This window comes from Stenella coeruleoalba, assembly GCF_951394435.1.
Source record: "Stenella coeruleoalba genome assembly, chromosome: 16".
NCBI lineage: Eukaryota > Metazoa > Chordata > Mammalia > Artiodactyla > Delphinidae > Stenella > Stenella coeruleoalba.
In genome coordinates, this window is record NC_137162.1 from 60,105,943 (window position 1) to 60,119,621 (window position 13,679).

General features: G+C 45.0%; 1 protein-coding gene across 4 annotated transcripts in view; it reads left to right on the forward strand.

The window, feature by feature from the left end:
- The window catches only part of MICU1 (mitochondrial calcium uptake 1), a 203,622-nt gene extending 195,266 nt beyond the window's left edge, over positions 1 to 8,356 (forward strand). For 2 of the 4 annotated variants that reach the window (XM_079899945.1, XM_079899946.1), the window contains one exon: positions 4,362 to 8,356. In XM_079899945.1, the coding sequence (XP_079756071.1) occupies positions 4,362 to 4,522 (161 nt within the window). In that variant the 3' untranslated portion in view covers positions 4,523 to 8,356. The remainder of the gene's footprint in view (positions 1 to 4,361) is intronic. The other 2 variants (XM_079899947.1, XM_079899944.1) reach the window with 2 other exon arrangements.
- Positions 8,357 to 13,679: the final 5,323 nt, after the last annotated feature.

Below are 13,679 nucleotides of genomic sequence, written 5' to 3' on the forward strand. Positions count from 1 at the left end.
TTATTTTTAGTTGTGCCAGGTCTTAGTTGCGGCAGGTGTGTTAGTTAGTTGTGGCATGCAAACTCTTAGCTGTGGCATGCATGTGGGATCTAGTTCCCTGACCAGAGATCGAACCCACATCCCCTATATTGGAAGGTGGATTCCCAACCACTGCACCACCAGGGAAGTCCTCATTAACTTTTTAAGTTGAACTTGAGTTATTTAAATCTCCCCCCCTGAACCCACAACCGAGGTCTGAGTGAAAGGAAGCCCCAGAGGGAGGACAAGGAGAGTCCTCATCCACAGGGAAGGGTGATTATTCTCTAGAGCTGCCCTGTCCAATATGATACCACAGTTACATGTGGTTATTTAAATTTAAATTAATTAAAATTGAATACAATTTAAAACTCACTTCTTCCAGTATCACATGTGGCTGGTGGCTCCTGTATTGAAAATAGCACAGATAAAAATGTTTCCCTCATCACAGAGAGTTCTAATGGACAGCACTGCTGCAGAGAGAGTAACTCTCCCCAGGTTTTGTTTTTACTCTAATCACTTTTAGGTAGTTTGAGTTTTTTTTCCAAAGAACATTTTTATAATTTTTGAAGCCAGTATCCAAGAGCTGGTTTGTGAAGTGAATATGGGAGTAATGGCGACCAGCATCACAGTTCCCCTCTTCTCCTGGGAAGTCCTGGGAAATGTTTGATTTTCCAGCCTTTTAGAAGGAGGCTCTATCAATATCTACTTCTATTACCTTTAAAAAATCATTTTATCTCTGGGACCTAATTTTTTAATTGACATATAATTGACATATAACATATTAGTTTCAGGTGTACCACATAATGATTCAATATTTGTGTATATTGCAAAATGATCACCATAATAAGTCTAGTCACCATACATGTTACAAATTTTTTTCTTATAATGAGAATTTTTAAGATCTACTCTCTTAGCAACTTGCAAATATGCAATACAGTGTTTTTAAATATAGTCTTCATGCTGTACATTATATCCCCGTGACTTACTTATAACTGGAAGTTTGTACCTTTTGAAGCCCTGCACCAGAATTCATCCACCTCCATCCCCCACCTCTAGCAACCTCTAATCTGTTCTATATATCTATGAACTCAGTTATTTTTGTTTGTTCGTTTTAGATTCCACATATAACTGATATCATACAGTATTTGTCTTTCTCTGATTTATGTCAGCATAATGGCCTCAAGGTCCATCCATGTTGTCAAAAATGGCAAAGTTTCCTTCTTTTTATGGCTGAATAATATTCCATCGTACACACAATATATATACACACACACACATATCACATTTTCTTCATCCATTCATCTGTCCATGGACACTTAGGTTGTTTCTGTGTCTTAGCTCTTATAAATAATGCTGCAGTGAACATAGGGGTGCATATATCTTTTCAAGTTAGTGTTTTTGTTTCTTTCAGATAAATACCCAGAAGTGGAATTTGGATCATATGGTAGTTTTATTTTTAATTTTCTGAGGAACTTCCATACTGTTTCCCATAGTGGCTGCACCAATTTACATTCTCTCCAACAGTACACAGGGTTCCCTTTTCTCCACATCCTGGCCAACACTTGTTATTTGTTGTTGTTGTTGTTGTTAGCAGCCATTCTGACAGGTGTGAGGTGGTATCTCATTGTGGCTTTGATTTGCATTTCCCTGATGATTAGTGATGTTGAGCATCTTTTCACGTGTCTATTGGCCATTTGTATGTCTTCTTTGGGAAGCATCTGTTCAGGTCCTCTGCACATTTTTTAATCAGGTTGTTTGGTTTTTTGCTGTTGAGTTGCATGAGTTCTCTGTATATTTTGCATTTTAACCCCTTATCAGTATATGATTTGCAGATATCTTCTCCTGTCTAGTAGATTGCCTTTTCATTTTGTTGATGGTTTCCTTTGCTGTGCAGAAGCTTTTTAGTTTGATATAATTCCACTTGTTTATTTTTGCTTTTGTTACCTTTGCTTTTGGTGGTAAATGGGGTTTATTTTCTTTTTGTTTGTTTGTTTTGGGGTTTTTTTTTAATTTTTTTAATTTTTTTTTTTTTGGCTGCATTGGGTTTTCTGCTGCTCACGGGCTTTCTCTAGTTGCGGCGAGTGGGGGCTACTCTTCATTGCCGTGCGCAGGCTTCTAATTGTGGTGGCTTCTCTTGTTGCAGAGCATGGGCTCTAGGTGCGTGGGCTTCAGTAGTTGTGGCACACGGGATTCAGTAGTTGTGGCTCACTGGCTTAGTTGCTCCGTGGCATGTAGGATCTTCCCGGGCCAGGGCTCCAACCCACCAGGGAAGCCCGGGGTTCATTTTCTTAATCTACAGAAAAGGGAAGTAGATATTAAATTCGAAAGCCATTGTCATTTCTACCAGTGCAAGATGTTAGGTCAAAATGCCAGGGGACAGAGAATTCCAATTTTCAAACAGACTTGTTTGTCACAGAATTTAGAGTTGCAGTCACAGATCACACATGCACACAAATGACATTCAGTCATATATCCAATTCACAGGTAACAAAGGCTGTTCAGACTGGTCAGCCCTGGCCTTAGGGAAGCAAGAAGCAAATCCCAGAGTAGTTTGAATGAAATAACCTCAGGTTTGGGGAATTCCCTGGTGGTCCAGTGGACTCTGCGCTTTTACTGCCCGAGGCTACAGGTTTGATCCTCCGTCAGGGAGCTAAGATCCTGCAAGCCCCACCACCAAAAAATAAATAAATAAAAATAACTTCAGGTTTTTTCATCTTAAGCTTCTTTTTATACAAAATATTAAGAATCCTAGTTAGACCTTTTTGTTCTTTTAATTGCATTCTTAATAAGCCATATTACTGATTAACTTTCAGCCCAGCCAGGCTACTTTTTAAGTTAAAGTATAATATACATACAAAAAAATGCAAATACCATAAGTGTGGAGCTTGATAAATTTTTAAAAACTGAACACACCCATGCATCATCCTGAAGCAGCACATCACCAGGACCGCAGAGTTGCCTGGTGCTGCTGCCCTCCGGTCACTTATACCCCCGAGGGCGGCCACTTCCCTAACTTCTAGTGCCATAGGTTAGCTTTACCTGTTTTTTGTTTGTTTTAATCTTGCTCTGAGGTATCCCTGAGGCTGCCCATGCTCTTTTCAGACAGCAAACATGGGCCCGTTTAGATTTTCAGGTACTCTATACAGAAGTAAACCAATTATTCCCTCTTACCACTTTCTTCCCAGACTGATCATTAGTAGAGGTCTGTTTGCTAGCTTCCTGTCACCACCAGTAATGGCTGCGATTCTTTTAATCAGCAGACATTTACTCCTGAGCATCTAGTCAAATGGTAACTGTCCTCTACTTTTGGAGTGGTTACTATTCCATGTGGCTTGAGAAGTGACCTTGGGTCAGACCAGATGCTCTCCAGGTTCTCCTCTAGACCTGAGAGTCTGCCACTGAAGAGGGTCAAATGAGAAGCCATGAGAAAATGGGCTTAACCCAAAGCCAGGTTTTGATTTTAGTTTTCACCATGAAAAGCCTCATCATGTCTTACCCGGACTATTGCAGCAGCCTCCTAACTGGCTCCCATACTCACTCCATCTGTGCCACTCCAGTCTATCACCATCATCCAGCTAGAGAAATCTACCCAAAATGGAAATCTAACTACATCTTACTCCCCTCTCCCAGTCCTTTCCTGCCCTGAAGATAAAGTGCAAACCCTTTCATAAGGATACAAGATCCTTGAGGACCTGTCTCCTGCCTTCCTCTTTGGTTTACTGGCCATATCCCTATCTTTGTGTGTCCAGCAATACCTAACTCCTTGTAGTTCTCTAACAGCTGTGCTGCTTCCTACAGGTGCCTTTGCTTATGCTACTACCACTACTGGAATGCCTCCCCCGTCTCACTCCCCTCTGCTTGGCCACTTCCTGCTCATCCTTTGGGATTCAACTTAGGAGTCACCTCCAGGAAGCCTTTACTGACCTGTACTTGCACCCTCCCCAGCCTGGGTTAGATAGTCTTCCTCTGTGCCCCCATAGCATCTTCTGTTTACCCCATTATGGCATTTACCATACTATTGAAATAATGTACTTGTCTCTCCCATAACCTGATGGTATTTCAAGGGACAAAGTCATTTTTATCTCTTTATTCTCAGCACCTAGCACAGGACCTGACATATATATTCTCATTCAACTTCTGTCACACTACACGGAACTATCACTGAGTTGCAATTGGAAACATCAAGGACAGTACAAACCAGTTCATTTTTAACCAAGAGAATTGAGTTTGGCTGTGAGAGAGCGCTAGGCTTTGGGACCTACATGATGTGAGCAATGGAATTGTCTCATTGTCTTTGTTCCAAGGCTGTCACTTATCCCTGTTGTGTTTGCCTCTTCTTCTAGGCAACGGAGAGCTGAGCAATAAGGAATTTGTTTCTATCATGAAGCAACGGCTGATGAGAGGCCTGGAGAAGCCCAAAGACATGGGCTTCACCCGCCTCATGCAGGCCATGTGGAAATGTGCACAGGAAACTGCCTGGGACTTCGCTTTGCCCAAACAGTAACCCAGAACTGCACGAGGAGCCACGCCTCCAGGCCAAGCACCCTGGCCCCTTGGGCAGAGCCTTGGCACAGTCCTCCCCGCTGCTGCTTCCGGAAGTAGTGCTCCCCTCCTCCTGGGAATGATCTCAGGACTCATCAAGTTTCCCCTCTCCCAGTGTTCTGATAGGCCCTGGTTCTAAACCAGTGATTCTCCCTAGAGGTCCTCAAAAACATGAGCAGGTCCTAAAAGCGCAGACCTTTGGCACGTTCGACAGTACTACCCATTCAAGCACCCTACAGACAAAGAATGCGGGACCCATCCATGTACCTGCCAACCCTGGGAAACACCCATTTCTTGAGTCATCTTGGTGTGGGTTTATATTAACAAGAACATTCCTTGCTTCTCCTCCTGCTGGTGTTTTTTAAGCTACAAATTGGGAAAACCTCTGGCAGAAAAAGGAAATCAGTGATGAATGATAACGAGGATGACCCAGGCACCCTGAGCTGGTGGGAAGCCTGGGCCAGAGGAAGGATCTGTGTCAGTCCCCGGGGTGGCTCTGAGGCAGTGTGCACAGTGGGCATGGAGCAAGATTAGGAATTTAAAGTAGCTGCTGCATGGCTCTCTCCACTCCCTTCTTTTCCTCTCAGGCTCCGTAAGAAGACTCCAGCACGACTGTGCTTATTAAATGAGCGGCAGTGATTAAGCTCATGGCCCCTGCGAGTGCCATTTCCCCTCCAGGCGTGTGCCTCTGAAGCTGAGTCCTGGCTCAGAGCCTGTCTGCCCTGTCTTAAACACTTGTAAAATAGCACTTTAATTATAACGGTTTGCAGTAAAGCCCCACCAACCACCGCCAAAGGCTCTTGTCTCCTTTATTTTAGGGTCCTCTGGGGCCCTTTTCATTTCACTTCTCCACTGGCTTTGAGATCCTAGCAGCAGACCTGTTTTCTTTCCACCAGAGCCTGGTCCTTCCTGTTGAGAAGGCACTTTAAGCATAAACAAAACGGGCATTTGGAGGTTAGTGGTGGCATTTTCCAGCAAGGTTTGGATAGCATTTCATCCTGGACCAAGGCTACCAGGTCCAATGTAGTCCTTGATTACTCATGCCCCACGAGAAGGAACCAAGACAGGGTGGTGGGGGATATGAGACATCATCTGGTACGGTGGACCTAAGTGTTAAGAACCATAGCAACCGGGAATTCCCTGGCAGTCCAGTGGTTAGGACTCTGCCTTCTCACCGCTGAGGGCCCGGGTTCAGTCCCTGGTCGGGGAACTAAAATCCCAGAAGCCGCGCAGCACAGCCAAGAAAAAGAAAAAAGAAATGAACCGTAGCAACCAGTGTTTTATGTGGATTCAACTCTGCCACTAACTCAGTGTGACCTGGAGCAAGCAAGCAATTTCCCATGTTTTCTCAACTATAAAATGACAGATAGGGTTGAGCTTAATGGGCTTAGAGGTTTCTTCCAGGTCCAGAAACCTCTCCTTCAGCTCTTCTCCAGAATTCCTACAACCTCCAGAACCTCCAGGTAGTGCTCCTTGGCACGATAGGGTCTCGCATCCAATGTAATAGCACCACCACACCAAAAACCCAGTGCTTCCTGCAAGGCCTAGAAGTTGGTAGGGAGCGTTTATCAGGCAGAGAAGAGCAGAGACATAGGTCTGCACCTGTGGCTCCACAAGGACAGTACTAACCCCAGCATTTTCTCCAGAGCAATTTAATAACCTCACTTCTAACATCCTTTCTGGGAGCAGATTAGATTATCTCTCAAAGGAGCTTCCCACTCATGCACCTCATCTATCTTCCACTGTTTCCTTTCTTGTGGCACGTATTCCTCGCACCCAAGTGTAGCCTTTGCCTTGCTCATTGCTCCAGGGCTGAGGCATCAGCAAAATGTGAGCTTTGTCTTAAATTTGTCCCATAATCCCCAAATCACTCTTTTCCCCAATCCTCTTTTCTCCAGCCTGAAAGAGAAGTCCCTTTCACAGCCGCTGTGGGGCATTCACTCCCTCACCAGGAGAGACCTGCCAACTGGCCTGGGTTCACTGAAGCTGAAAGCCAAAGCATAGCAGGAAAGGATAAGGATCTCACCTGCAACATCTTGAAACCCAGGGTCAAGAGCACCTGTGACAAGTACGTGGAATTCCAACTGAACTCCATTAGCTCCTAGGAGAGCCGGAGAAAGCAGAGGCGGTCCAGGTGCTCAAGAAGACAGGACGGCCACACTTTGGCACAACAGGGCAAATGTTTAGGTGAAAGGTACAAGCTAAGTCACCCAGAAGAGGCCAGGATGCCCCAAGGAAGTCCTTGACCAAGGAAGCATGTGAGCTCCCTGGTCATCTAGTGGCTAGGATTTGGCGCTTTCACCAAGGAAGCATGTGAGCAGGCTGAGGGGACTTTAGTAGGCAGAGTTTGGGGGTAAGGCTGGGAGCATTTGGGAATACAGAAGGCTGATAATGTGCTTCTCTTTTTATTCCCATTGTTTCTAATACCTAGACAGAATAACCTTCCCTTCTGCCTTCAAGATTCAGATCAAACTGTCCCTTCCTTAATCCTCTTCCAGACAAGATTAATGGCCCCTCCTTTGCCTCCCAAGGATCTCCTGCCCACCCATAACGATGCTGCTGTAACTTGACGTAATTTTTGTGAGATAGTCACCCACAAAGTTCAGACCCAAAGCAGTGACATAATCAAAGAAAGAGTCCACCACCAAAAGCAAATTTTAAAATATTTCTCGGGCGAGGTAAAAGTGATACTAGCAGTGCCTCAATAAATTCCTCCTGAGACAGGCTGGGACCTGGGGCCTTTACTGCAGTGCTTGCACCTGGACACACATCTCCACAGCAACAGAGTACAAAGAAACTAATGGAATTAAAAATAACTGCATGCATGCCGCAATCCAGGCAATTATGAGCAATAAGATAAAAGGCCACAAACCGACTGCCACTTAGGTACTGGGAGCAAAAGCAGGGTTCTGTGCATGATCCCTGCACACGGCACCACCAAGAGGGTAGGCAGAACACCTAAGCCACTCCTCCGGCCCCATCTGCAGATCTGCCTCCGTCCTCACCCCACTGAAGGAACCAGCCTGCCTTCCACGGAGAGCGAGCAAGGGCACCTGTTACTACTTGTCGCTCCCTCGTGCTGCAGCACAAGTCCCAGTAAAACCTTGCCTGAATTCCTCATCTGGCCTCTTACCAATTTCTGTTGGTTAAAGAGTCCAAGGACCCAAGTCAGTAACACTCCTACACACCCACAGCTGTTGTCTACTTTTGTTATTGTTCTCTTACTTCTTAAAAAAATAAATAACTCCCCAGTTCTAGCCTCTAAGCTTTGGAGAGGAAATGAAACTAAGAGGGGAGCCAGGCTGCTAGGCTTCCTTGATGGGCTCAGCTGGGCTTCCTAGATGATCTAAGAGGACAAGCAGGGAGAATGTGGAGAGAGAGTTACTAAGGAAAGAGCATAAGAACATACATGATATACAAAAATCATCATTTTCATAGTTTTTAGTGCCCCACCTAGTTTTATGTCTGGTTGGAGCACAGGCACTGAATAGGACTCTTAAGACAAAGGAAAAGGCCAGACAGTGACTGCTGCTAGACAAGGAAGAAAGGACAGCAGCAGGGGAGCCCGGAGTCAGGTTCCCAGGCCAGAGCATCCTCTCCAAGCCCAAGCACAGCCCAAGCCAGGTTATGTGTCCCAACAAGCAGCTCAGAAAAGGAACGTGGAACAGAGTAGTTCAGCTTTCAGGCTTTAGGTGCCACCTGCTGGCAAGAAGGCTTAGCGCCAGGAGTCACTGGCAGGGGAGGGGCAGCTGCTGGAGTCCAGCCTAGCCCCAGTCCTGCTCCAGAGAATAGGCCTCCCAGGGACCTGGGTGGCATGGGGTGGAGGGAGATGAACAACCAGAGATAAACCATAACCACAAAGAGAGACACAATGGATATGACGATACCTGAGGGGAGGGAAGCAGCTGTGTATTGTTCTCTGTGGCTCCAAAATGGGAATTTTTACCAGCAAGTGACAGGTAAGAATCACCATTCATTCTACAACTCTTTACTGATCACCTACTGTGGGCCAGGCACTGAGCAAGGTCTTCAAGGAGTTTGCAGGAGGAATCTAAAAGTGAGAAAAACAGAAAAGAAGCAAAAAGGTTAAGTACAAGCTGTGTGAGAGCACTTAGAAAAGCAGAAGGCTATCTAATCCAGATTTGGAAGTTCAAGGCAGGCTTGCAGAGAATTTTTTTTTATTAAAAATACTGAGACCTGAGGGTTAAGTAGGAGTTAACAAAGGGGGAAGGAGGAGTGTCCGGGCAGCAGGTACGGAATGTACAAAGGTCCAAAGGCCAAAAAGCATGTTTCTGGGAACGGAAGTTCTAGGGTGTATCCAGTAAGTACAGATTGGGGAATGATTTTGTTACCCAAGGATGAATTAAGATGGCGGTCATTCACAAAAAAAGATGACAAAAAATACCGTTGGGCATTTTGAAACACACTTATAGATAACTAATAGGTTGTAGAAAAAATCATGATGGAAATTTTTAAATGCTTGGAACTGAATATGATAATGAAAATACTAGATATGAAAACTTGTGGGACACAGCTAAAGGGAAACTTAGAAACATCTTAACTTCCATACTTATTTACAGAAGATGGGCTGACAGTTAATAAGCTAACCATCTGCCTCAAAAAGTTGGAAAAAGGGACTTCCCTGGTGGTGCAGTGGTTAAAAATCCGCCTGCCAATGCAGGGGACACGGGTTCGAGCCGGGAGGATCCCACCTGCTACGGAGCAACTAAGCCCATGCGCCACAACTACTGAGCCTGCGCTCTAGAGCCCATAAGCCACAACTACAGAGCCCGAGTCCCGCAAGTATTGAAACCCGCACGCCTAGAACCCGTGCTGCACAACAAAGAGAAGCCACCGCAGTGAGAAGCCCGCACACCGCAACGAACAGTAGCCCCCGCTCACCGCAACTAAAGAAAGCCCGCACGCAGCAACGAAGACCCAACACAGCCAAAAAATAAAAATAAATAATTTTTTAAATTTATAAACAAAATATTCAATAGCTATAGTAAATTGGATCAGTAGTTAAAAATCTGCTTACAACAAAAAGTACCAAACCCAGATGGCTTTATATAAGGGAGAAAAAAAGAAAATAGGACCAGGTTCTATAGGGTCCGGTAAGCTCCAATAAGGAGTTTGGACTTCTATCTTAATGCCACTTGGGAGCCACTGAAGGGTTTTAAGCAGGAAAATGACATAATGAGCTTTGCATTTTGGAATGATGACTTTGCCTGCAAGGCTACAGATGGATTGGAGTGGGATCCAGGTTGGAGACTGCTATAATAATCCAGTTAACAGATGCTGGAAGCCTGGATTAGGGGAATGGCTGCAGAGTTGGAGAGGTGCTAACAGATTTGGAGATTTGGAAGATGTTCAGATCACGCCTGAGGGGTAAGCGTGGGGCATATAAATTGGAGGATGGTAAGGGAGAGGAAAGAATTCAGCATGAAACCTAAATTTGTTTGGGTAACTGGGTGTGTGAGAGTGCTTTTCGGGGGTAGGAGGCTGAGAGAACCAGGTTTGGGTGGAGAATGATGAGGCAGTTTTTTGATATGGTGCCTGAGAGATATTCCAGTAGAAATACCTAGTAGGTAGGTAGATATGAGTCTGGACCCAGGAAAGAGGTCTAGGGAATCTCCTAAAAACCTGGGTTCTCCCAATTTCAAGGCCAACTAACCATGAACCCATGAGGTCTGAATCAGTGTCCTAATACCAGCTCCATCTCTTCCCCAAGAGAAGCCGGGAATAGAGACCATCAAAGAGAAAGGAATTTGAATCAAAGAACCCATACTTGGGATGTCCCTGAAACAGACATGTTTGGGAGAAAGGACTTCAAGTGCCCTGTGCCCTTATCCTCCAGCTTCTGGCCCTCCCTAGATGTGAGGTCTCCTCCCTCTTTAGGGAGAAATAGGGAGCAAGGGACTGAAGTGGAGATCCAGAGATGCTATGGAGACATCTTCATGTGTTCATTCAACAAATAATTTATTGAAGCTAAAATTGAAAATTCAATTACCTATCAGTCATTCACACTCTTGGGTGAATTTTCATCATCTTCAATGTGAGGTTTAGGTTTCTCTCTCTTTTTTTTTTAAATAGGTGAACATTCACATGTTTCCAAAATCAAACTTACATTAAAAAAGTATACATTGGAAAGCCTCATTCCCAACCATTCCCACAGCTGTATTCCATTGTGTTCCATAGTTTAATCAGTAAGGGTCGTTTTTTTGGAGAGAGATTTTGGAGCCTGGAGCTCTCTGAAAGGAAGGCCTTGGTGGATAGGCATTTGGAGGCAGCAGGGGACACTGCGGAGTCAGCAAGCAAAAGAGCAAAGGACAGGAAGTGGGGGACATTCCACTGACTTGGTAATTCTTCCTGGAGCCTTAGGAAGGAATTTATCCCTCTGGCTAGCTCAGGAAAACTCTGGATAAAGTGTTTGGGGAGAGAAAAACCTGTCTCTGGGATTCATTTATTCTATTCATTTAACAAATATGTATTGAGCCCCTATTCGGTGTCAGGCCTTGTGCTCAGACTGTGGGGAGCATAAGGGCAAGATCTCCATCCTGGTTTAGTGGGAGACAGGATGTAAACAGACTCACAAGCAAAGGGCACCAACTGTGCAGAGCGGTGAAGGTGGGTGTCCATGGAGGAGCCAAGCGAAGTGCTATGGTAATTCACGCAGGGAGAGCTCTTGGAGGAGTTGGCCCTTTCTCAGCCTCAGACCCAGGCTCAGATGTCATCTCCCCCAGGAAACCTTTCCAATTCTACACACACAAGTAACAGCTCCCTCTTCTGAGCCTCTTCAAGCTTACACTCAATCCCACTGTTGTACTTACCACACTGTCTTCTAATTCTTTTAATATCTCCCCTACTAGACTGAAAGCTCCCTGATGTCGGGTCCTGTCCTTTATTCTCGGTGCATCCCTGAATCCCTAAAACTCTGCACAGTGCCTGGCTTTCAGTGTAGACATCTGTTAAATTTATTCCATCTCTCCACAGAGGAGATATAGAGTTTAAGCTGAGCCCTGAAGAACTAGTTAGATTTGGACAGGTGTAAAAGATAATTAAGGAGGACAGGCAGATGGATGGGGGGTGGGAGAAGGGGATGAAATGTATCTTAAGAGTGATGGGGAGGGGACCATAGGAGATTTAAAGCATGTTAAGGTCAGACTGAATTCTTAGTGTCCCTGGAGGAGAGGAATCTGGAGGCTGGTGGTCACCTAATACAGCACAAGGTTTTTTTCAGCTCTAGGAGCAAAATGAGGAGAAGCTGAGATTCATTGGGAGAATCATTTTCCCAGTGACTTCACCTGGATTTCTATGAAGGCAATTAACGATGTTATCTCTCTTTTTAGGCCTCATCCTCCCACCCATGCCATGATTCCAGCTAGTCAGGATAGAAATTTCTAATTTTTTCCTTAGATCAACATCATGACATCTTGATTTCAAGAACTATCGAGGTGAAACTGTAACTTCAGGTCACCCCTGGCATACCAGTTCCATTTTCAAACAACATCTATAGACCAAGGGCCATAATGTTTAACATGAACTGAGCAGGAATGTGACTCTCTTCCTGGCCTTTGGACGGAGAAGGAACCACAGAAAGTCAAATTGCCTCTGGACAAAAAGGACACCCGGTTTGAGATCTTTAAGAAAGGTAGGGAGTGATAACATGGAAGAAGCTGGTTAGACCAGCATTCAGGCTGAATTTATAATCCCTTCTGAAACAACACAGCCTTTCTGAATTGAAACAGTTCTGTGAAACGAGGCAGGAAGAGGTCCTACCACGCACGCACACACTCCGCCGCCTCTCCAGACCCTGCCGACCAAGCCAAATTATGGACTATGGACTCAAAATTGACACACCTTGTGGGAAAGGAGAGGAGGGCTTACAAGCCAGTAGCTGAGCAATCACAGTCCAGTTCCTTAACACAACAAATTACAGGCCTTTTACACAGGAGCACCCTTCTCACAAAGTGATGTGCCTGTTGCCAGCCTGACAAGGGGGGTGCCTCGTGACACTCAGGAGATGGAAGAGATACTTAGCAAGAGAGGGGACTACCTAGCAGTCCCGGTCAACAAACCTTAGAGAGGCTATTTGAAAGGTGCCCCAGTGTTTATCCTTTAACACATATGAAGGACCGATCAATTTGTGGAGACCTTAACTTTCTCTAAGCGTAGGGCTGTCTTATTAAGGAGACGCTGATTTCTTCACACCAGGATACTCTTTACAGCCCAGCTTGGAGTTTTCATTGGGAAGAGAACAGTGGGAATGGAAAGAAAGGTTGGATGTGAAGAAATTTCCAAGGGTGAACCTGTAGCCAAGGAGGCCATGACCTTGCTTCTTACTACACTGAGCAAATAAAAGCTATCTGAAAAGAACTTCCTTGTGTTCCCACTTCCAGATCTGCCAGCTGGCCCACAGTATACCTAGCCACACTCCTGAAAATCAATGAGTTGTCCATGCCACTATCTAAAGCCATGCCATCACCATGCCCGGTATGCCACCTCCTCTGTCTATTCCTACAATTGTCTCCTCTCTTTCCTTTTACCAAAATTTCTCACCCAATTAAATAATTCCTATCACAAAATGCTATAATATATCCCATCTTAAAAAACAAAAACTTCCCCACAGTCTTCCTCACATTCCCCATCCATTTCTTCCTTACACTCACTCTCTGAAATTCCTTCCTGTCAGGCTTTCACTGCTTATCATCCGCTGAGAGCAGTCCTGTCAAGGTCACCACCGACCTCCACCTTGTAAAATCCACTGGTCATTTCTCAGTCCTCACAAGTGCTTGTCCTCCCACAGGGTTTACCAGAGTTTGGCCCCTCCCTCCCACTTGAAACATTTGTTAAGTGAAAGTAATTTTCTTACCTTGCCGAGCTGCTTCTTCATTCCCCCTTCCTGGATGCTCCTGTTCCAGACCTCTAAATATGAAACTGGCAAAGGGCTCAGTAACCAGACCTCTCCTCTTCCCTACCTACCTTGCTTCCTTGGGGCATTTAGTCCCACAGCTTTAAATACTATTTATATTTCTTTGTCCACCTAGCCTCGAAGATTTAAATGTCATTTATATATAGTGATAATTTCCAAAATTATATTTCCAGGCCCATCCTCTTCC